The 25,624-nt window shown below is 34.6% G+C and overlaps 1 protein-coding gene and 1 long non-coding RNA gene across 3 annotated transcripts; one reads left to right on the plus strand and one right to left on the minus strand.

The window, feature by feature from the left end:
- Positions 1-9,519: 9,519 nt before the first annotated feature.
- On the plus strand, positions 9,520-13,070 carry LOC132307615 (uncharacterized). Of its 2 annotated transcripts, none has more exons than XR_009482280.1 (2): positions 9,520-11,058; positions 12,039-13,070. It is a non-coding gene; the product is annotated as an uncharacterized LOC132307615 (long non-coding RNA). The 2 variants fall into 2 exon arrangements; XR_009482281.1 differs by lacking the exon at positions 9,520-11,058 and adding an exon at positions 11,071-11,937.
- Positions 13,071-14,769: 1,699 nt separating this feature from the next.
- On the minus strand, positions 14,770-20,409 carry LOC132309705 (probable leucine-rich repeat receptor-like serine/threonine-protein kinase At3g14840). Its single transcript, XM_059807991.1, has 4 exons — positions 20,302-20,409; positions 19,988-20,197; positions 19,655-19,887; positions 14,770-14,890 (listed from the first exon to the last, which is right to left on the minus strand). Exons 1-4 carry the CDS (start codon positions 20,347-20,349, stop codon positions 14,770-14,772), a joined length of 612 nt encoding a protein of 203 aa, XP_059663974.1. The 5' UTR covers positions 20,350-20,409.
- Between the last annotated feature and the right edge of the window lie 5,215 nt (positions 20,410-25,624).

Genomic DNA, 25,624 nt, shown 5'->3' on the forward strand with positions numbered 1-25,624 from the left:
GGGTGGTGTCTTTCGTTATTGCCGGTGGGTGGAATGAGAAGATGATGATAGAGAGAGAGTTGATGATGGGTGATGGTCGGGTGAGAATGGGTGATACAAGGTTGATGGGTCAATGAATGCTATGTTGGAAATGGGGGCATTAAAAAACATAAACTTTGGATAAGATTTGAAATAGATTCCGTTAAGAATTTTTTGCGGATCTCTAGACGAGCACATTTCTCTCCGCAAGGAGATAAATGTGGTATATTTACTTTCTCAAATCCGTTTTTGGGTGAATGAGAAATTAGCTCCAAAGTGTGGTGTTTTGATAAGCCTAAATGGGTATGCAAAATGTGGGAAGTGTTTGTCCTACATGGAAAAAATGTTGAAACCAATTGAAATTTAAATAAGCCAAATTTGGGCTTGGGCTTGGGCCTAATTGTAAAATTCGATTATTGTTTTTACTAAATGGATTTTTGGATTGGGCCTTTATTTTTGGGCTGGGCTTATTTAAATGGATGGTTGGTTTTTTAATTTAAATTAAAAGTTAGTTTTTTTTTAAAGGGTTGCATCTATTTCCAAAGGGTTGCATCTATTTTCCAAAGAGTTACATAGGGATGCAACTTGTGATGAACCAACATGACCCATGGTTGCACCCATACCCAAAAGGGCACTTTGCTTCCTATAAATACCCCCCTTTGGGGTTATTTGCAATCACATCAAAATTCAGAGAATTCTTCTCTTCTTCTGAATTTTCTTCTTCCTCTTTCTCTCTTTAGTTTGTAGGTTTGAGCCTTAGTATTTGGGTTCGAGCCTTAGTCAATCACTCTGAGTCCTAGTCCGAGTTCAAGTCAGAGAGTACTACACCGAGCCGGTTCTCCTATTCCTTTGGTTTGTAGTGCTACTACCGAAGGAAGACAAGTCGTTATATCCTCGGAGATAGACGCCACGAGTCCGTTAGCACCATAGCGGGGTGAATCTGTCTTAAGGACATAGAATAACATTCTAGCCTCGACTTTTAATCAGGTTCCTTTATTTATAGTTTTTTTATTTATATACTTTTAATAAATTTTTTTTATAGATTATTATTTTAATTCAATATATATATAAACATTATATTTTTACATAATATTTAAATAAATAGTACTATAGTATATAGTATACTTAGACCATATTTTGGACAACAATCTTAAGACAGATTCCGCTTATACTATAGTTTAATTATTTAAATATTGTTGTTATTTTATTTCTGTAAATTTGACTGTGGTCTGTATATTTAATATATAATCAGACAAATGGCAAATATGAGTATTACTATGCCTAATGTTCTCGTCAGTCATGGGGAGAAGCCCGAAAAATTCAATGGGGCGGAGTTTAAAATGTGGCAACAAAAAATTATGTTCTATCTTATAATTCTGAATCTAAGCAAATATCTAACTGAGATTGCCCCAGTGCTAGATAAGGGTGAGACTGACATTACCAAGCTAGGAGCTATTGATACATGGAAGCATGGAGACTTCCTATGCGAGAACTACATCCTCAATGGATTGGACAACACTTTATATAATGTGTACAGTCCAATAAATACTGTTAAAGAGCTCTGGGAGTCATTAGACAAAAAGTATAAAACAGAGGATGCTGGATTGAAGAAGTTCGTGGTCGGACGATTTTTAGACTTCAAAATGATAGATTCCAAGACAGTCATGAGCCAAGTGCAGGAGCTCCAGCTGATCCTACATGAGATACATGCTAAGAAGATGACATTGAGTGAATCCTTTCAAGTAGCTTCAATCATTGAAATCTGCCACCTACTTAGAAAGATTTCAAAAATTACTTAGAGTATAAGCTCAAGGAAATAGGGCTCGAAGACATGATTGTCAGGCTAAGAATTGAAGAAGATAACCGCACATCTGAAAAGAAAGCCGGGAATTCTTCAATGATGTCAAAGGCAAATGTAGTGGAAGCTGGACAGAAGAATAAGAAGTGGAAGTACTCTGGCGAAGGTCCCAGCCAAGGAAACTACAAGAGGTTCAGTGGGAAGTGCTTCATATGCGGCAAGCTAGGACACCGAGCTAAAGATTGTCGTAACCGCAAAGTATAACATAACCCCAAGAAAAAGACCACTGAGGTGTATATTGCTGAGGAAGATAAGTTAATAGAAAATGTGTCAGAACTAAATCTTTCAGCTGTGATTTCTGAAATCAACCTGGTGAGCAATAATAAAGAATGGTGGGTGGACACAGGAGCTACTCATCATGTTTGCTCTTAAAAGATGATGTTCACTACCTATGAAGCTATAGATAATGAAGAACAACTCTACATGGGGAACTCTTCTACTGCAAAAGTTGAAGGACAAGGAAAGATCAAGCTACTAATGACCTCAGGGAAAGAGCTCACTCTTAATAATGTGCTGCATGTACCAAACATTAGGAAAAACTTGGTCTTTGGGTCACTTCTAGGCAAGAATGGGTTCAAGCTGGTCTTTGTATCTGACAAGTTTGTGCTGACTAAGAATGGGGTGTATGTGGGCAAATGGTATCTAAGTAATGGATTATTTAAGTTCAATGTAATGACTGTTGTACCAAAAGCTATTAATAATAATAAAGCTAATGCTTCTTCTGCTTATATGATTGAATCATCTGATGTGTGGCATGGTAGGTTAGGACATGTTAATTATGATACGATTTGTAGATTAATTAACATGGAGTCTATATCTAAATTTGGTATTGATTTAAATTTAAAATGTCAAACATTTGTAGAAGCAAAATTGACTAGAACCTCATTTCACTTTATAGAGCGGAGTACTGAACCACTAGCATTAATTCATAGTGATATCTGTGAATTTAAATCTATGCCAACTAGAGGTGGGAAAAAGTATTTCATTACTTTTATTGATGATTGCACAAGATACTCCCATGTATACTTGTTAAGAAGTAAAGATGAAGCCTTGGATTTAAACATTACAAGAATAAGGTAGAGAATCAACTTGGCAAAAAGATAAAGGTGTTTAGAAGTGATAGAGATGGTGAATACGAAGTACCATTCGCTGACATTTGCTCAGAACATGGTATTATTCACCAAACTACCGCTCCTTATTCACCGCAACAGAACGGTGTTGCTGAACGCAAAAATCGTACCTTAAAAGAAATGATGAATGCTATGTTGATAAGTTCTGGTTTAACCCAAAATTTGTGGGGGGAAGCTTTGCTCTCTGCTAATTATGTTCTTAACAAAATATCTCAAAAGAAAATGAATGTGACATCTTATGAATTATGGAAAGGTCAAAAGCTTTCCTATAAATTCTTAAAAATGTGGGGGTGTTTAGCTAAGATTGTTGTTCCTACTCCTAAGAAAGTTAAGATACGACCAAAAACCTTTGATGGTATTTTCATAGGCTATGCATAGAATAATAGTGCATATCGTTTCCTTGTGCATAAATCAGACATTCCTGACATTTATGTCAATACAATTATTGAGTCAAGGAATGATTGTTTCTTTGATGATATATTTCCTTGTAAAAATTCTCTTAAAAGAAATCATGATATTGCTAATAGCAATATACAAGAGAATATAGACTAAGAGTCTATAGATGATGAAAATAAGGAAGAACTTAGACGTAGCAAAAGAGCTAGAATGTTTAAGTCATTTGGTCCTGATTTTCTGACATATATATTGGAGAATGAGCCACAAAGTTATAAGGAAACTATGTCTTCTCTTGAAGCTTCTTTATGGAAAGAAGCCATAAATAGTGAAATTAAATCCATCATGTAAAATTATACTTGGGAGCTGGTGGATCTTCCTCCTGGTACTAAACCTTTAGGGTATAAGTGAATTTTCAAGAGGAAGATGAAGCCTGATGGTTCAATTAATAAATATAAAGCCCGACTTGTTGCTACGGTATACAGGCAAAAGGAAGGCTTGGATTATTTTGATACATATTCACCAGTCACAAGAATAACATCCATTAGATTGTTACTAGCTATTGTAGCATTGCAAAATTTAGAAATACATCAAATGGATGTTAAGACTGCCTTCTTGAATGGTGAATTAGAGGAGGAAATTTATATGGAACAACCTGAAGGTTTTATAGTTCCAGGAAAATAAAAGAAGGTGTGCAAGCTTGTAAAATCCTTATATGGATTGAAACAAGCACCTAAACAATGGCATGAAAAATTTGACAAAGTGATGTTGTCAAATGGTTTTAAAATTAATGAGTGTGTTTATGTGAAAAACACTCAAAATGGATATGTCATTGTGTGCCTATATGTGGATGATATGCTAATAATGGTTAGTAATGATGTTATAATCAAAACTACTAAAAAATGTTGACCAAAAATTTTGATATGAAAGATTTAGGCATAGCTGATGTCATACTAGGAATCAAGATTTCTAAAAACATCAGATGGTCTAGTATTATCTAAATCTCACTATATTGAGAAAATATTAGAAAGTTTAATAAGGAAGATAGTAGTCTTGTAAAGACTCTTGTTAATATAAATCTTCATTTATCAAAAAATACGGGTCCTAGCATATCATAACTTGACTATTCTCGCATTATAGGAAGCTTAATGTATTTGATGAATTGCATACGACCAGACATAACATACTCGGTTAATAAATTGAGTAGATATACAAGTAATCCAGGAAAGAACCATTGGATTGCAATAATCAGTGTTCTAAGGTATTTAAGATATACCATAAGTTATGGATTATATTATTCTAGATATCCAGCAGTACTTGAAGGATACAGTGATACTAATTGGATATCAGATACAAAGGATTCTAAATCCACAAGTAGCTATGTCTTTACTATTGGAGGAGGTGTCATATCTTGGAAATCTTCAAAACAAACTTGTATTGCCAGATCCACTATGGAATCTGAATTTATTGCTTTGAATAAAGTTGGTGAAGAAGCTGAGTGGCTTCGTAATTTCTTAGAAGATATTCCAAATTGGCCTAAACTTGTGCTCACTATATGTATACATTGCGATAGTCAATCATCAATTGGAAGGGCACAAAATAATATGTATAATGGTAAGTCTCGACATATACGTCGACGACATAATACCGTTAGACAATTGCTCTCAAGTGGGATAATCTCAATAGATTATATCAGGTCAAAAGATAATTTAGCGGATCCATTTACAAAAGGTTTGACAAGAGAACAAGTGTATAGTTCATCGAGGGGAATAGGATTAAAGCCGAAAGCTAACGAGTCATCTTAACGGAAACCCAACCTAGTTGACTGGAGATCCCAAGATCTAGGTTCAAAGGGATAATAGAACTTCTGAATGGCTCACCAGAAGCACTGGGAAGATTTAATCTTCTATCCATTTCTATGATGAGACAATGCTACCTACAACATTAAGTAGGATAAGCTATACTTTTAATGACTCTTATACCTTGAAAATTCAAGTGGGGTATAGTAGAATACTTTTAATAAGAAATCACCTATATGAGTGTGAAATGAGACCGCTTCTATGAGAACTTCTAAGGCTAAGTTTTCCAGAGCGCTCATGAAATACCAGGAGTTGTTCAGGGCCATATGAACACAACCGTGAGAACCGACTTTGTACGGGAAGGAACTGTGTTTTTATTATTGTCTTGGTTTACATCAACGGCTGAACAGTTCAAGACATTATGTTCACTGGTTAGCTAATAAATCCGATAGTAATACACTAGGGAAGGTTCAAGGCTAAAAGTTACCTATCTCGATGCAGTAACTTTCCAACAGTACTCTCTCTAGTGTCTGTATCTTTTTCATTTGCATTTTATGCAAATTTCCATTCATGTGGGGGATTGTTCGAAACGGAGGTATTAAAAAACATAAACTTTGGATAAGATTTGGAGTAAATTCCGTTAAGAATTTTTTGCAGATCTCTAGACGAGCGCGTTTCTCTCCGCAAGAAGATAAACGTGGTATATTTACTTTCTCAAATCCGTTTCCGGGTGAATGAGAAATTAGCTCCAAAGTGTGGTGTTTTGATAAGCCTAAATGGGTATGCAAAATGTGAGAAGTGTTTGTCCCATATGGAAAAAATGTTGAAACCAATTGAAATTTAAATAAGCTAAATTTGGGCTTGGGCTTGGGCTTGGGCCTAATTGTAAAATCCGATTATTATTTTTACTAAATGAATTTTTGGATTAGGCCTTTATTTTTGGGATGGGCTTATTTAAATGGGTGGTTAGTTTTTTAATTTAAATTAAAAGTTAGTTTTTTTTTTAAAGGGTTGCATCTATTTCCAAAGGGTTACATCTATTTTCCGAAGAGTTACATTTATTTCTAAAGGGATGCAACTTATGATGAACCAACATGACCCATGGTTGCACCCATACCCGAAAAGGCACTTTGCTTCCTATAAATACCCCCCTTTGGGGTCATTTGCAATCACACCAAAATTCAGAAAATTCTTCTCTTCTTCTGAATTTTCTTCTTCTTCTTTCTCTCTTTAGTTTGTGGGTTCGAGCCTTAGTATTTGGGTTCGAGCCTTAGTCAATCACTCCAAGTCCGAGTTCGAGTCAGAGAGTACTACACGTAGCCAGTTCGCCTATTCTTTTAGTTTGCAGTACTACTACATAAGGAAGACAAGTCGTTGTATCCTAAGAAATAGACGCCACGAGTCCGTTAGCAATATAGCTGGGCGAATCTGTCTTGAAGACACAGAATAAAATTCTATCCTCGACTTTTAATCAGATTCCTTTATTTATAGTATTATTTTATTTTTTAAAACTATATATTATAAGTAATTATATATATAGATTATTATTTTAATTCAATATATATATAAACATTATATTTTTACATAATATTTAAATAAATAGTACTATAGTATATATTATACTAATATCATATTTTGGACAACATGTTACAGTAACATAAAGTATTTTTCGTGTACAGTGTAGGAAGTAGAGAAAGTAACAAATCCTCACTTTCTCCTTCATTTGTTAAATGTGAAAGTACTTTCTAAAAGTACGAAAGTAAAATTATATTAATAAATATGATTTTTACTTTTTATTTTACATTTTAGGAATTAGCAGTAGAAAACAAGAATTATTCCTTTTACTAAACAGCCCTTAATGGTAATACTTTTCTTGAAGAGAGAGAGAGTGATAAAGAGAGTGAAGACCTCGTCGCGTGCAAGACTGGAGCTTAGAAGGTTGATATCCCCACAGGCATCTTTTAGGACCCGTTCGCCATGCGCTTTGTTTTAAAATTTTTGTTTTTGGTTAAAATAGAAACAGTTTTTAGCTGTAGGAGTGGTCTGAAAAAAAATAGAGAACACGTTTAGAAGCGATATTTTGCTGTAAAAATGTCGGGCCCATGTTGTACTATTGTTATGGTTTTGGGCCATTATTAAAACAAGAAAAAATAAAGGCTTTCTTGGTTTGTAACTCTGAAAATAGTTTTTAAGAATTCAGATAATAGAAAATAGTTTTCAGAGAATAATAAAAGATAATTCTCTAAAAATATGCCTTTTATAACTGAGTTTTCAGAAAACTGTTTTAAAGAAACTGAACCAAATAGAATTTTTTGTACAGTTTTATGTTTTTAGAAATTTATTTTTAGAGTTACAAACCAAGCAGGACTTAACTTTTTGGTATTTTGGTTTTGAGCCATTGTTCACGAAATATTTTAACACTGTATAAAATAAAACAAAATCGCATCAAACATGTTTTTGTTGCGAAAATCAATACTATAGCAGTCCAAAAATAAAAATAACAGAGACAAAACGCATGCTAAACGGGGCCTTATATTTACAGGTCAGACTACTCCTTATAAGGGATATATAATCATCCCAAGAAGACCGAGCTCTACGTCCCTTGTTTACTGGGTGGCATTATCTTAGCAGTCAATTCTTTCTGGGTAAGGTTTTGAATGCGATTGGAGAAAGGCCATTACTCTTGTAGTATGCCATATATTGAAGTTGTCGACAAAGTCAGGTGATACGCATAGTTTGGTGACACGTACATGCACAAGGAATAGTCTTACCGACATATATGAAAGAAATTAAATGATTTCATAAAGAATAATTGAAAAAATGGTTGGATATATGCATCTGCATAACCCTATATATAATGACCAATTTATAAGACTAGAAACTTCATTTTCACATTAATTTGTATGTGGTTCGATATTTTTTTCAGAATATAATATCTACTTTATCGACAGTGACTCTAATACACACCAGTGAAGTAAGTGGTTAATTTAATTACCACTACTATATATTAATGTTATATAAACACAAAGCTATAAGTCAAAATCCATTTTTTTTATAATTAAAGAAGCATATATATATCCGGCAACTCAACGGACAAAGTACAACTGGTTTGAACTGGTCGAACTTAAGTCATCTGTCAAATTTCTTCAACATTCAACAATTTTTAAGAATTTGAGATACAAACCCAACAATAAAAACTATCTATTTGTGTTAATATATAGATAGATGGAATGCATTGAATCTTTTTAAGTAATGGAAAAAATTAGTTGTAGTGCTAGTATTATTTGATTTTTGAGTCTGCATTCACAGTCACATATCTGATTAGTTAAAAATAAGTTTTAATTAATGTCACTTTTCTATTTTTTTTGGAATTATAAGACTTTAACTTTAAGACCAAATTACCCTTTAAAATTATTTCCTCTTTCTTTATACCTAATAACCTTTCTTCTTTCCTTTGTTACATATATTTAACTTCATTTTTTTTTTTCTTTATTTTTAACAATTGCGAAAATCAATACTATAGCAGTCCAAAAATAAAAATAACAGAGACAAAACGCATGCTAATCGGGACCTTATATTTACAGGTCAGACTACTCCTTATAAGGGATATATAATCATCCCAAGAAGACCGAGCTCTACGTCCCTTGTTTACTGGGTGGCATTATCTTAGCAGTCAATTCTTTCTGGGTAAGGTTTTGAATGCGATTGGAGAAAGGCCATTACTCTTGTAGTATGCCATATATTGAAGTTGTCGACAAAGTCAGGTGATACGCATAGTTTGGTGACACGTACATGCACAAGGAATAGTCTTACCGACATATATGAAAGAAATTAAATGATTTCATAAAGAATAATTGAAAAAATGGTTGGATATATGCATCTGAATAACCCTACATATAATGACCAATTTATAAGACTAGAAACTTCATTTTCACATTAATTTGTATGTGGTTCGATATTTTTTTCAGAATATAATATCTACTTTATCGACAGTGACTCTAATACACACCAGTGAAGTAAGTGGTTAATTTAATTACCACTACTATATATTAATGTTATATAAACACAAAGCTATAAGTCAAAATCCATTTTTTTTATAATTAAAGAAGCATATATATATCCGGCAACTCAACGGACAAAGTACAACTGGTTTGAACTGGTCGAACTTAAGTCATCTGTCAAATTTCTTCAACATTCAACAATTTTTAAGAATTTGAGATACAAACCCAACAATAAAAACTATCTATTTGTGTTAATATATAGATAGATGGAATGCATTGAATCTTTTTAAGTAATGGAAAAAATTAGTTGTAGTGCTAGTATTATTTGATTTTTGAGTCTGCATTCACAGTCACATATCTGATTAGTTAAAAATAAGTTTTAATTAATGTCACTTTTCTTTTTTTTGGAATTATAAGACTTTAACTTTAAGACCAAATTACCCTTTAAAATTATTTCCTCTTTCTTTATACCTAATAACCTTTCTTCTTTCCTTTGTTACATATATTTAACTTCATTTTTTTTTTCTTTATTTTTAACAATTGTCTGATTTTTCTTTCTTTCTTTCTTGATTTTTCTTTCTTTCTTTTCTTGTTCACTTATATATATATATATATTCCACCTTGGTGGATTTTTTATTAGATTTTATGTAATTTAATTGAAATAACAGTACGAGATTGAGTTTTAATTGAAGTAATATTATAAAATTGAGTTTTAGTTAATATAAGAAATAAGAGAAGTATGGTTTCCCAATCTATTCACTGTATGGTTAACTGCTATATATATATATATAGAGAGAGAGAGAGAGAGAGAGAAAATAAAAGAATTGAAAAAAAAAAAGAAAAAGGAAAGAAACAATCAATTCACATAATTTTTTTCGAATTTGCTTATTTATCAAGGAAAAAAAAAAAAAAACAAGCAACTGGTATTACTTTGTTTAACTATAGTAATCTGCATTCCAACACGATCAACAATAATAAGGTAGGTAAGCAAAGAAGAATAAAATTTATATATATATATATAGTACAAGTAGGATAGAAAAGAAAGAAAAAATATAAAAGGATAATTTGGTCTTAAAAGTTGAATTTTATAGTTCAAAAAAAAAAACAAAGTCATTAATTACAAACTTCTGTAATTGAGTTTTTCAACCAATCACATGTGTGAGTCATTGTGTTTAGCACTCTTTGGCCAATAATAAAGATTGGTCAGTTATGTTTAAGCCATTTTTTGGAGAATCTAAGCAAAAAAAAAAAAAACAGACACCTAGCAATTTGAAGACATTTATAATTTTGATGGATATGCCATTGAGGGAAGTTTTATGACCAATCTATCTTTTCATTTTCTACTTCATCTATTGGATTAAAAGAGATTAGACATGTCATGCATGATAAACTCTCTCATGCATCTTAAACAATCACAATCTTAATTATTGTCTAACCAGTTTTATCTTATTAGAAAAACATACATATGCTTGTATAAATGTTTGTGTGTATATATATATATACTTATAATGATCGGAGCTTTAGCTTCGGACTGTCAGAAATATTTTGGGGAATCTCTCATTTTCAGAAATTTTAGCTTATCGTCGGAATATATGGTGATTTTTCCGACTAGATCTCCTTTTGTTTGCTATGCTTCTGCGACCTTCACCAATAGAGTTTTTTACCCATAAACATAAATAGCAGAGTTTTGGGGAGAGTTTCTTCACCGGATTTCAAATTTCATAGAGAGATTTTCTATTTAATATTTCAGATATAGTATATATAGCAGAGTTTTGGGGAAGGTCAACTTTCCTTTTGGATGATTGGAGCTTCAGCTTCTCGCCGGATTGGATGATTGGAGCTTCAGCTTCTTGCCGAATGTATGGTGATTTTTCCAAACGAAGCTTCTTTGAACAAAGATCTTTTGTCTTCCACAAAACATCCTAAGTTCATCTTCTTTTTTTCCAAAATCTATGTCTGGTTCTTGATTGCCTTCTTTCTCAGTTGCACTTGATCATGGAGTTTAGTTTGCATATTTCAGAAATGAGGGATATATTTTAGATTGACTATATATATATATCAGTTTTGGCTCCAATCTCAACTTTCGTTTTGGGGGAATTTCAAATTGAAAGTGAAATACAAATACTGGTACAGAGTATACAAAACTTGGATGTACAAAGCATAAACTACCATCAGTAAATACACATTTCACAAAAGTGCCACATCAACCATTTAACCCCTCACTTGACAATCTCCAGTGAGAAGCGAATGGAGAGGATTCCATTCCCATATAATGACCAATTTCTAAGACTAGAAACTTCATTTTCACATTAGTTTGTATGTGGTTCGAGATTAAAACATACCAGTGAAGTAAGTGGTTAATTTAATTACCACTACTATATATTAATGTTATATAAACACAAAGCGATAACTAAAAATTCATTTTTTTTATAATAATCATTTACGAACATGCACCAAATAATTTTATAACACAAATCCAACTCAAATACCAACAGATTGAAAATAAAAATCTCTGTTTTTATTTGTAGGCGGTGTTTATGTGATACTCATGTAACATTTCTTTTTTCTTTTTTTTTTTCTTTTTTTTTTATTTTAAAAAAAGGTTAATTTCTACTCATGTGACATTTCACATACATGAATATTCCACGTATAGATATGGTGACTTGGTTTTTATTTTTCTTTGATTCAACATTCAAGAACCTTATTGCCTGTAGATTCCACATATAGATGGGAAATAAGTGAGCTATTGTTGTATTATTGCCTGTAGATTCCACATATTTTTCTTTGATTCAACATTCAAGAATCTGACTTTATTTTATTTTAATTTTTTATGGGATAGGTGGATTCCTGATAGCTATGGAAGAAGTTACAACTGCTGAGGAATCATGGGACATGTGGTAGTCTGGAACCATTTCACGTGGAAGCTGCTGAAGTTGCCACACCTAGTTAATGCATGCATGGAGCTCTATAAATAGAACACTTAGAGCTAGTTTGCAAACCCTGTTCAAATCACACAGCAAAACAGCACTTTCAATTCCTTACATTCATGTATCTTTACATTCATGTAATGCAATTTCATTATGTTTAATTCAAATCATGCACTTATCTTTCTTACTTTCCAAGTCCTGCACTCCAATTCCTTTACTTTGAAGTCCTGCACTTTCAATACCACTTTCTTTTCCACTAGCCATAGTTCAGTTCGAAAGTCCTTTTTCAAGGCAAAAAGAACCCTTGAAGGTGGTAATTCTAGTCCTTTATTCAATCGCCTGATCCTTGTAATTTCCTACTGGATAGTTGTTCGGATATCCACTTTGGAATGACAGCAGTTCCTGGCACGCCCGACATCCACTCCCACTTTCCATTCACCTGGAAAGAAGAACTAGCGCTTTTCCGCGAGCCGAACAGTTTCCAATGCTCCTCACCATGTTATCTCCTTGATAAAGTCCTGCATCAGAGCTCATCTAGCTGCAATCAAGTTAAAGAGGAGTTCAGATCTTAGAATTATCACAATAGAACATGACCTCCAAAACCTTTTTGTGCAGTCTTGTTCTTCATCATGTGCCTACTCATGGCTGATATCATAGGCAGGCCTCAATACTTTTGAGTTTGAATTGTATCCAATGTTTTGGTCTGAGGTAGCTGTGCTCTTGGTAGCTGTGCTTCATCATGTTGTAGTTAGTGTCTGTACCGTTGTTTTGTTTTGTGTTGTATTTCCCTTTATTGGGGCCCATGTATATCCTTTCTTATTTATATACAAGCTTACCTTTTAATAAAAAAAATAAAAATAAAAAAACATGCACCAAATAATTTTATAACACAAATCCAGCTCAAATACTAAGAGATTGAAAATAAAAATCTCTGTTTTTATTTATAGGCTGTGTTTATGTGGATACTCATGTAACATTTCATTTTTTTTTATTTTAAAAAAAGGTTAATTTCTACTCGTGACATTTCACATGCATGCATATTCCACATATAGATATGGTGACTTGGTTTTTATTTTTCTTTGATTCAACATTCAAGAACCTTATTGCCTATAGATTCCACATATAGATGTTAAATAAGTGAGCTATTGTTGTATTATTGCCTGTAGATTCCACATATTTTTCTTTGATTCAACGTTCAAGAATCTGACTTTTATTTTCTTTATTTTTTTTTTTTTTTTTTTTGGGGGTTTGGAATGAGGATAAGGTAGAAATGATTTGGGCCAACCACGGAATATGAGTACACAAATAAATTCCATCCAATCAAACTATAATTTTTTTGTTTCCACTCAATCAGTTACACGTGTATAAATAATTGTTTGGCAGATACAAAGTAAGCTTAATCCCTCAAATTCGTATGAGATACAATTAATTAGTCAAGCACAATACACAATATTTTAACAAGGTTCAACGATCAATTATACACGCAAAAATAATTGTTTGGTAGACACACGGTAATCGTAATCTCTCAAACATGCATGTATGGAAATACAATCAGTCAATCATAACACACGATATTTTAACGTGTTTCAGTTAATCCTCTTGGCTTATATACAAGGAAAATTATTAAGAACTAAAAAGAGAATATATATACAACCAAACGCTCAACTCTACTCACTCATCATCTTTGGAAGCTACATTTCTCCTTCGAGAATTACATGCACTCTCTACTCTTCTCACAACAGTCACCAAACCCTTATTTCTTATTTACCTTTTTCAGCCAATTTCATCCCTAGCTAGTAATAGAATCTTCACCGCATTCCTCATTTGAATAAGGATTATCATACATTGTTAAACAAGTCTTCAACTCATAGGAAAAAATTTCTTTTAATTAAAGAAGAAAATATCTTTTAATTAAAGCATATATATATCCGGCAACTCATCGGACAAAGTACAACTGATTCGAACCAGCTGAACTTAAATCGGACCTGTCAATTGTCCTCAGCAGTCAGCAATCTTCAAGAATTTGATATACAAACCCAACAATAAAAACTATCTATTTGTGTTAATAGATAAATGGAATGCATCGAATCTTTTTAGTTTATGGAAAAAATTAGTTGTAGTGCTAGTATTATTTGATTTTTTGGCCAAATAATAAAGATTGTTCAGTTATGAAGTGCCTACGAAAAATATAAAATTGCCATCTTAGAATTCAAGTATGATTGGAAATACATTGTGATCGGAAGTAAAGGGCACCAAACCTCTCTGTCTCAAAGAAAATGAAATAAAAACTTTCCCAGTCTGATAATGTTGAACAAAGAGCATATCATTGTGATTTCAGTACTTAGTATACTCCTTAGCCAAAGTTTCACATGATATGGAATCAATAAGAAATTATCAGCCAGCCTATTTTGCACAAAGCGATATTCATCTTTAAAGAACTAATACGGAGTATATGTTACAATGAAATATTAAATTTATTGCAATGCACATGAGGTTAATGGCTGGTTTTTAGAAGCATTTTCTTGATCTGTTTTGTTTAAGCAACAAACACAGCTTAAATATATTGACAATAAAAAACAAGTAGAAACAATAGATGCAAGACAGTGAAATTACCCAGTCAAGAAGGTAAAAGCATTCCTCCTTTCAACTGTAGCTGGTGTTACTCCTCCCACTAACAATTTCCAACACGACAATTCCAAAACTATAAATATCTGTTTTGTCAGGCAGGTAACCCCGTATTGCATATTTAGGTGCCATGTAGTCACTGTAAAATCATAATAATGTATCAAATTGTCTGTAAAAAATGTTGTTCTCACTCGATAAAATATAACTAATACTTGGCATATGTTTCTGTTGCGAAATTAAACAGAAAAACACAAGAAATAGATCAAACACACACACAACAAGAACACACATAGATTTTACTTGGTTCACCCAAAATTCAGGACTACATCTAAGGATTGCAGGGATTTCATTATGATGATAAAAAACGGCTATAGATACAGAGAGTTTAGAATGAATAAATATCCTCGCACTAGGGAAACATAACAAGTGCAGAAATAACCAAAATACCCTCCAAATAAGTTGGGTCTTTGTGTATAGTATCTATCAGGCTCCACACTACCCATCAATCTCCCACTTGGAGACTGATAAACATCAAACTGTCAACCCCACATGCCTTCATACATAGCAAAACACCATAACAACTCACTTCTTTGTCCTCAAGCTTGAACACCAACTGAAGCTAAACAAAGCTTCAGTTTCTCAATTGTCACTGCCTTGTTTAACATATCTGTTGGATTTTTACTCCCATGGATCTTCTCAAGTGATAAAACTTTATCTTCTATGTGTAAGCGTATGAAATGGTACCTCAAATGTATATGCTTTGTTCTGGAATGGAATGGGGGATTTTTAGCAAGATGAATAGCACTCTGACTATCACTGTACAGAATATTATTCTCTTGCTTCTTACCCAATTCTTTCAAAAAAAACCCTGCAACCAAATCATCTCCTTGCTAGCTTCTGTAGTTGCAACATATTCAGCTTCTATAGTCGATAGAGCCACAATCTTCTGTAACTGAGAGTCCCAACTCACTGCTGTACCACCCAAGTATACACATACCCCATAGTACTCTTCATATTATCCATATCACCAGCCAAGTCTGAATCAATATAACCATGCAATGTAACCCCTTTCCTAGTAAAACATAGTGATGTTTCTGTAGTACTCTTCAAGTATCTAAGGATCCATTTTACGGCCTTCAAATGATGCTTGCCTGGATTACTCATGTACATGCTCACAACTCCCACTGCATGTGCTATGTCCGGTCTGGTACAAACCATGGCATACATTATGCTGTCAATAGCTGAGGCATATAGAACTCTTTCCATGTATGTTCGTTCCTCCTCTGTCTTGGGCGACTGTTCCTTAGTTAGTCTAAAGTGACTAGCTAATGGGGTGTTCACTGGTTTTGCATCTTGCATACTGAATCGGCTGAGAACCTTTTTAACATACTCTGTTTGTGATAGCTTCAGAGTACCACCCACTCTGTCTCTGCAAATCCTCATGCCAAGAATCTGTTTTGCTTCACCCAAATCTATTATGGCAAAATGCACAAACAATTGTTTCTTCAAATTTTTAATTTCCTCGAGACTTGACCCAGCAACCAACATATCATCAACATACAATAATAAGATAATGTAGCTGTTTTCAAACCTCTTAACATAACAACAATGATCTGCATAGCATCTCGTGAAACCATTACTGCATATGAATCCATCAAACTTCTTGTACCACTGTCTGGGGCCTGCTTCAAACCATACAAGCTCTTTTTCAGCTTGCATACCAAACCCTGCTTTTCTGGCACTGTGAATCCCTGTGGTTGTCTCATATAGATATCTTCCTCCAATTCACCATGGATAAAGGCAATCTTCACATCTGACTGCTCTAAATGCAAATTTTCTGCAGCCACAATTCCAAGCACCAATCTGATTGTAGTCAACTTCACAACAAAGGAGAAAATCTCAATGTAGTCAACACCATGCTTTTGCTGAAATCCCTTCATAACCATCTGGATTTGTAATGCTTGTTGCCATCATGTTCTTCTTTGATTCTGTAAACCCACTTGTTATGTAAAGCCTTCTTTCCCTTTGGTAGTTCAGTTAGCTCCCATGTCTGATTTGACATGAGTGAGTCCATCTCATCCTGCATAGCTAACTCCCACTTAGTTGAATCACCAACCTGCACTGCTTCATAATAACTCTCTAGTTCACCACCATCAGACAACAATAAATAGTGTAAAGAAGGCGAGAAACGCTGTGTAGGTTTGGAGACTCTGGAGGATCGTCTCAATGCACTAATAGGTGTGCCTTATTCCACCCGTGGAACTATATTTTCTGGATTGTTCTAAACTCTCCCCTGCACATCTTCCTCGGAGATTTCCTCCAACTCAACAAACTCATCATTTTCAGCCTGAGCACCTGCATTAGTAGAATCTAATGCTAACCTATCCTTATACATTACTTTCTCATTGAACATGACATCCTTGCTTCTAATTATCTTCCGGTTTTGATCATCCCAAAACCGATAACCAAACTCATTAGTCCCATACCCAATAAAAGTACATTTTTTTGACTTTGGATCAAGCTTGCTTCTAGCATCAGAACTTATATATACATATGAAACACAGCCAAATACTTTCAAATGTGAAAGATTTACCTCTTTTTTGCTCCAAGCCTCATCTGGTAAGCCTCCATCTAAAGGAACAGAAGGTCCCCGATTGATCAAGTATGCTGCAGTGTTAACTGCATCAGCCTAAAACATCTTAGGCAATCCAGCATGTATTCTCATACTCTGAGCACACTCATTCAAGGTTCTGTTCATGCGTTCTGTAACCCCTTTTTGTTGCGAGGTTTTAGGAACAGTCTTCTCCATTCTGATCCCATTAACAACACAGAACTTTTTAAAGCCTTTGTCTTCAGACTCACCACCATTATAAGATCTCAAACACTTCACCTTCAAGCATGTCTTATTCTCCACCATGGCCTTCCACTTCTTGAAAGTATTATATACTTCAGATTTATTTTTTTAAAAATAAATCCATACCTTTCTCGTAGAATCATCGATAAATGTAACATAATACAATGAGCCACCAAGAGATGAAACTGGAGAAGGCCCCCACACGTCTGTATGAACCAACTCTAATTTCTCTATCTTATGTGTCATGCCAACCTTTGAAAAACTGACCCTCTTCTGTTTCCCGAAGATACAGTCCTCACACAAACCAACTTCAACTGATTTAATACCCAACAGTTTTCCTTTCGATAGAAGTATCTTCATCCCCTTCTCACTCATATAACCTACTCTACAATGCCACAGGTTTGAATCTACGCCAGCATCAGCAACAACAATGGCGTTCTTAGTGTTTGTTGTCATGTTTAGAGTACCTGTCTTGCTTCCACGAGCCACGACCAAGGATCCCTTGGTGATTTTCCACAAGCCACCCACAAAATTAACTGCATGCCCATCGTCATCAAGTTATCCCACAGAGATCAAATTTCTCTTCAAGCCAGGAACATGCCTCACATTCTGAATCTTCCATACAGCCCCATTAGGTTGTCAGATCCGATCATCACCTTTACCCACAATATTCAAAGGCTCATCATCAGCTAGATAATCCTTTCTTAAATCACCACTAACACAGTTTTCCATGATTTCACGATGCAAGGTAGAGTGAAAGGATGCACCTGAGTTTAGAACCCAAGACTCAACCGGACTATCTACACTCAAAATCAAAGTATCAACAATCTCTTCTCTGACGGCGTTTATAAATTCATGTTTTCCTTCGCTCTTCTTCTTTGGTGCTCGATACTCAAACTTTAAATGCCCTTTCTTTCCACAGTTCCAGTAGGTTCTAATTTTCAACTTGCTTCTGCATTTGGATTTGGATTTGCTGCGATCCGAGTCTGCTCTTTCAGAAGTTCTTCCTCTGCCCTTGATATTGAAAATAGATCTAGATGATTCCCCTGTTTCCCTTCTGCGAATATCTTCACTGAGGATCAAGTCCCGAACATCATCAAACTTCAATTTTCTTTTTCCTAAAGAACTACTCACTGTTGTAACAGTACCGTTCCAGCTTTCTGGTAAAGAGGATAAGAAAAGCAGCACCTTAATATCATCATCAAACTCAATCTTTACAGAGCTTAACTGAGTCTTAACAATGTTAAACTCGTTCAGATGGTCAGTCACTGAAGCATTTTCTGACATTGTTAGACGCAGTGGGTTTCTCATACATATTTGATAGGGCAGTCATCAAACCTGCTGTTGTCGTCTCCTTTGCTATGTTGAAGGCAACGTTACACGATAATATCAATCGAATAACCCCTAATGTTTGCCGATCAAGAAGAGCCCAATCATCGTCCTTCATCTCTTCTGGTTTCTCTTCGGAAAAAGGTTGATACAACTTCTTCTGATACAGATAATCCTCAATCTGCATCTTCCAGCACCCGAAATCTGCACCATTGAACTTGTCGATCTTGATCTTTCCTTCTTCTGTACCCATCACTCCCACTCGAACCTAATGGCTCTGATACAAGTTGTTGCGAAATTAAACAGAAAAACACAATAAATAGATCAAACACACACATAACAAGAACATACACAGATTTTACTTGGTTCACTCAAAATTCATGGCTACATCCAAGGGTTGCAGGGATTTCACTATGATGATAAAAAAACGACTACAGATACAAAGAGTTTAGAATGAATAAATACCCTCGCACTAGGGCAACATAACAAGTGCAGAAATAACCAAAATACCCTCCAAATAAGTTGGGTCTTGGTGTACAGTATCTATCAGGCTCCACACTACCCATCAGTTTCAACAGGGCACACCCATAAAAGGATCAGTATATATGTGAGTCTCCATATTGGAAAAAAGAAATTTAAGTGAAAATATAATAAAAACTTGTGCAGAATGAAAATAATGATAGTAATAACTCTGAATATGAATTAGAGCTGTTGACTCGCTAAGTTCCAGCAATCCGAATGCTTATGTAGGTATTGTCCTCTTTATCAAGTTTGGCCAAACCAAAATCAGATATCTTAGGATCCTTATCAAGCAGCACGTTGGTGGCCTTGATATCTCTATGGACAATCTTCAGTCTTGATTCTTCATGGAGATATGCCAAACCTCTAGCTATACTAATGCAGATCTTTTGCCTAGATAGCCAATCCAATTTCAACTGGCATTCTTTTAGGCCTTTAAATTAACAAATTAACACGTACATAAACAAAATAATCAGCTAAAGCATACATGTATAAATAATGTCTGTCTGTCTATTCGTGGTCTGAAACCAAAACAAACAAAGCACGAGCAAAACTGTTATTTTCCATATACTCATATACTAGCAACAATTGATTTCCTTCAATACAACACCCAAAGAGCTTTACAAGATGAGGGTGCTGCAATGCAGAAATCATGCCTATTTCATTCACAAATTCACGGTTTCCTTGCTTCGATTTGGAGGAAAGCTGCTTCACAGCAATTAGAGTGCCGTCTGAAAAAAGTCCCTTCATTTAAAAAAAAAATGTTTTTTGCATTAGATTTTCTTTTTTAAGGAAAGAGCAGCATTATTATAGCTTAAAAATTATAACGATGATTAAAGTAATCCTACCTTGTAAATAGAACCAAAACCACCCTCTCCAATCTTATTAGCAGGCATCAAAATTGTTTGTGGAAGCTTTTATTTGTCTTAAGGTATATGAACCAGTCTATAGGTCTAAACCCTTCATATCTGTCAAAGAAATTGAGTTAGAAAAGGAGTATGTCTATAAAACTTTGCAGCCCGAATTGCTAACATTTTAAAACAGGTCTTAACACTTGATCCAGACATCTGTGCCTAAAAAGGCCAGAAAAGAGAGAACCAAGCCGTTCTGTAGTACCAAGTGTTAAATAGACCAATAGTCAAACAAAAAAATTCATAAAAAAATTATTGTAGAAGTGTTGAAATGTACAGAGGCATCCATATACTGCTACAAAGCACTCATAATGACAAAACTATCTATAACACATAACAAACAAAGCCATTTAGCTTCCTCATAAACGAAGAATATGATGTTGATATTTAAAATTACTATTTTTCATAATTATCAGGGTCTTTCCTAATTGGTTTGCAAATACCTCAATCTATTGTATCATTTAGTCGCAGACAGCCATTCCACCAAAGGATTCCCAGAAACGGGAAGGTAATGAATGCAACTGCAACCACAATTCCTGCCACAGAGCCTGCTGATAAACTTTTTCCATGTTCTGATAATGGAACAAAATCTGATTGCGGAAACAAATTATCAAACCATTAATAGTATAAAGAGAATTTTGTTCTCCTTTTATTTTTTCTATTTCACAATAACATGAACATAAAAATATATTTACTGGTATAATGATCTGTTTGACATTTTCAAAGGGTCATAAAAGAGCTGCAGAAAGAACATGGATATGTAATTCAATTATTCATTACAAAAAATGGAATTTGATATTTTGGACTTCGAGATCAGGTCATCCCCTGAAGTCGGAAAACATTCAACCAGCAATGAGAATCTAAAAATAATAATAATAAAGAAAAAATAAAGACATTGAATATGATATTAAGATAAAAACAAAAAGACTCATGATATATAGCGTGAAAATTCCAATTCAGTTCCCATGTGTTTTTTCAAAAAACAATACTCTAGTCTCTAAACATTGTGAGTCGTACGCAGCGGAATGTATATAGAAAAGTTTTAGATTTTGTAAAACAGATCTATGTCGTTACCAACTTTACTTATTTTAGTAATTAAACAATTAATCACATACGGATAAAATAAAACAAAATATAAAGTTAGAGATGACACCAGGATTTTAGCGAGGAAACCCCAATTAATAAAATACACCAACTGTTATGGGAAAAATCTCGTGGACTTGTACAATCCAAAGTAAACCAATCCACTATGCTTGAAACAAAGTATACTAAACTTTGACTCTGACTCACACCCTATCGTTCTACACCACACCAACCGCTGACGATTCCCTGGCTTTGCGACTCCCGTCCAACAGCAACTTGACCTCAGGCTTACACTTGATATTTGTAGAAGAGTAGCAGGTAGATCAGACAGCACTCCGCGAATGCTCCAACCCTTCCAAAGTGTGACTACGTTTACTTCTGTTCTTCAATCGTCTGAATGATATAGAAGAAGATCTGTTTCGTCTGATCAATGTTAATACACCTGTATGATCACAATCAGGATTTGAACACCACAACTCTAAACTTTGTGTTTATGTGTATGTGTTCTAGAAAGATGTCAGAAAAATCAACTCTAATTTTCTGCAAAGATAATCTTCCTAAGGCTTTGAATAATATCTGAATAATAATGTAAAAGCCGTGAATAAACCAATATATATGACATGGTTTATATAGAGTATAGAATGACCTAATCCCTCTGAAAATAAGGTAAATTTTGTACATCGGATTTGGTACAATTCTAGACCAATTGGGAAACAATTTAGAATAAGGAAACTGAAATTGTATTGCAAACAGGACATCTTGAACCAGTTTAAGGAAGCTGAACCGGTTCAAGGTTGGCAGACCTGAATTTCGAATTCTTTCAGCCTTGTTTCATCCAAGGATGATGTGCGACCAACATGGTAAGTGTAGAATGTCCAACCTTGTTCACATCCCTTCCTAAAGTGGTGTTCTTACCCTTTTCGCCACAAACTCTTCAAGTATGGTAAGTTTGAACTCCTTCCCAGTTTTGTAGTCCCTGTCAAACTTGATGACTTGTAGAACAAGTAATTGAAATTACAATCCAAATTGGACTTGTTATGTCAATGATAATTGCCAAAAATACATTAATATCTCACATAGTGCTGCTAAATGCCCAGTTAGGTCCACTCCGGAAGAACCCTAATGGTCCACCTGAATCTGTATCACCTTCATATTTAGTGTTTTTATCGATAGTTGCTTCTTCTCGACCACAATTTATATGGAAAGAAGAGTGTAGAACGGAGACCAAAAAATAAGTTTATTAGTCACCAGCACATGCGTGCACGCGCACACACAGAAACTGAAACCTCTCCAACTATCTATCAAGGGGGTGTCCAGATATGCATTGCGACATCATGTACGTTGTCACACTTTTACTATCTTGAACATCATGCCAAACCACTAAATATTTAAGATTTTTAACTTCAAAGAAGCATAAATATATTCGGCAACTCATCGGACAAAGTATAACTGGTTCGAACCGATCGAACTAAAGTCGGACCTGTCAAATTTCTTCAGCATTCAGCAATCTTCAAGAATTTGAGATACAAACCCAACAATAAAAACTATCTATTTGTGTTAATAGATAGATGGAATACATCAAATCTTTTTAAGTAATGGAAAAAATTAGTTGTAGTACTTAGTATTATTTGATTTTTTGGCCAAATAATAAAGATTAGTCAGTTATGTTTAAGCAATTTTTTGGAGAATCTAAGCAAAAAAAAACTGACACCTAACAATTTTAAGACATTTATAATTTTGAAGGATATGCCATTCAGGTAAGTTTTATGACCAATTTATCTTTTCATTTTCTACTTCATCTATTAGATTAAAAGATATTAGACGTCGCATGTCATGCATGATAAACTCACTCACGCATCTTAAACAATCACAATCTTAATTATTGTCTCACCAGTTTTATCTGTTAGAAAAACATACATGTGCTTGTATAAATGTGTGTGTGTGTGTGTGTGTGTGTGTCGTAATATAGTAAGAGCACGCCCAAGGGTAATCTCGTGGGGGGAAGAATCAAATAGGGGAAATTAAGGATTTATATATTTTGAATTAATTGCATAAAAAAATGGTTATGTTGCTCTAATACAAATGTTGTAGTTGGGAAAGATTGAATGAGAAAATATGTCATCGCTGTAGATACAGGACAGAAAATATGCCATGTTTTCATGTCAACAAAACCAGGTGATTCATTTCCCTTTTCCCTCAAGCTGAATGTGAGTTTCTTCCCCAAGGTATCTCTAATCACTCTCTAATGGTGGTAAGGTTTGGAGAGCTTACTCCTAGAAGAAACATTCCTTTTAGGTTCTTCAACTTCTGGGCTTTGGATCCCTCCTTCTTGCCCATTGTATCATAGGAATGGCATAGAGTTGTTCACGGATCTCGAATGTTTATTCTGGTACAAAAGTTGAGAGCACTTAAGCAGCCTCTTAAGCAATTGAATAAGGATTCCTTCAGTGATATCTCAGCTAGAGTTGCAGCCTGCAGAGAGGAACTTTCACTCTGTCAAAGAAGCTTGGACCTTAACCCAAATGTTGATGACTCACTTAGATTAAATGAAAAAGAGATCTCTTCCAAGTTCACAGAGCTCTCACTTGCTGAGGAATTGTTCTACAAACAGAAAGCACAAGTTCACTGGCTTAAGGAGGGTGACTAGAACACTGCCTTCTTTATGAGGAGTTTTGGTTCAAAAGCTAACAGAAGAAAAATCCAGTCAACATGTAATTCAAGTGGAACTCAATTGTTTGGTGAGGATATGAAGAATGAATTCCTTAATCATTTCATCTCTATCCTTGGACAGGATTTCACACATTATCAAGGTATGCAATCCCTCTCCCATCTCATTACTAAAACTGTTCCTGATCACATCATTTCCTCCATTACCTCAATACCTACAAGCCTTGAAATTCAGAATTGCATACTATCTTTTCACCCATTCAAAAGCCTAGGTCCGGATGGTTACAACTCAGCCTTTTTCAGACATGCATGGCATATCATTGGTCAGGATGTTATTGCAGCTATTAAAGATTTCTTCCTCTCTAGCAAAATGCTTAATGAAATCAACTGTTCCTACATTGCTCTAGTACCAAAGGTCCCTAATCCCTCAACAATAAATGATTTTAGGCCAATCTCTTGCTGCAATCTAATCTACAAAACCATCTCAAAGTTGTTAGCCAATAAACTTGCACCTATTCTTCCACACCTCATCAGCCCTAACCAGAATGCTTTTGTTAAAGGGAGACACATCACTGAGAATATTATTCTGGCTCATGAATTACTGAATGGCTACAACAAGGTTAATCATCCTCCTAATTGTGCTCTAAAAATTGACCTTATGAAAGCCTTTGATTCTATTCATTGGCAATTCATCATTGATTTTTTACATCTCTTTGGTTTCCCACCAGCATTTGTTAATTGGATATCCCAGTGCATCACAACCCCAGCCTATTTTATCTCCCTGAATGGTGAATTGTTTGGTTTTTTCAAGGGAAGGAGGGGCATTAGGCAGGGTGATCCTATCTCCCCATTGCTTTTTGTCCTTGCAATGGAAGTTCTCACTCTCACAATTAACCACCAAATCAATCTGAACTTCCTTCAAATATCACTGGAGGTGCAGAAAATTGTGTATCACTCATCTCACATTTGCAGATGACTTATTGTTTTTCTCTCATGCTAACACTGATTCAGTTCATTGTTTGGTGGCTGCACTTAATTTGTTTTGTTCTTTCTCTGGTCTGCAACTTAACCCTGCAAAAAGTAAAGTTTTTTTTTCAAGGGTTGATTCTCACACAAAATCTTTTATCCTATCCCTTTTGCAATTTGATGCTGGTTCACTTCCTGTAACATATTTGGGAATGCCACTCTCTGCTACAACAATCAAGGCCAGGGATTGCCAAACATTGGTGGGAAGAATCACTAAAAGAATTGGCAGCTGGACATCTAAATTTCTCTCCTATGCTGGAAAAGCAGTCCTAATCAAGTCAGTGTTCTGCTCTATACAAGCTTATTGGTCTCAAGCATTTGTGTTACCAAGGAAGGTTTTGGATGAAATTAACAGGATTATCAGAAACTTCTACTGCTCTGGGGTTGAAATGAAGAAGGGAGGAGCTAAGGTTGCCTGGAATGCAGTGTGTAGGCCTAAAGTTTATGGGGGATTGGGTTTTCCTGACCTTGAGCTCTCAAACAG

This window comes from Cornus florida, unplaced genomic scaffold, assembly GCF_030987335.1.
Source record: "Cornus florida cultivar Cherokee Brave unplaced genomic scaffold, ASM3098733v1 CherokeeBrave_3.0.0_Hap2_Chr05, whole genome shotgun sequence".
NCBI classification, from domain to species: domain Eukaryota; kingdom Viridiplantae; phylum Streptophyta; class Magnoliopsida; order Cornales; family Cornaceae; genus Cornus; species Cornus florida.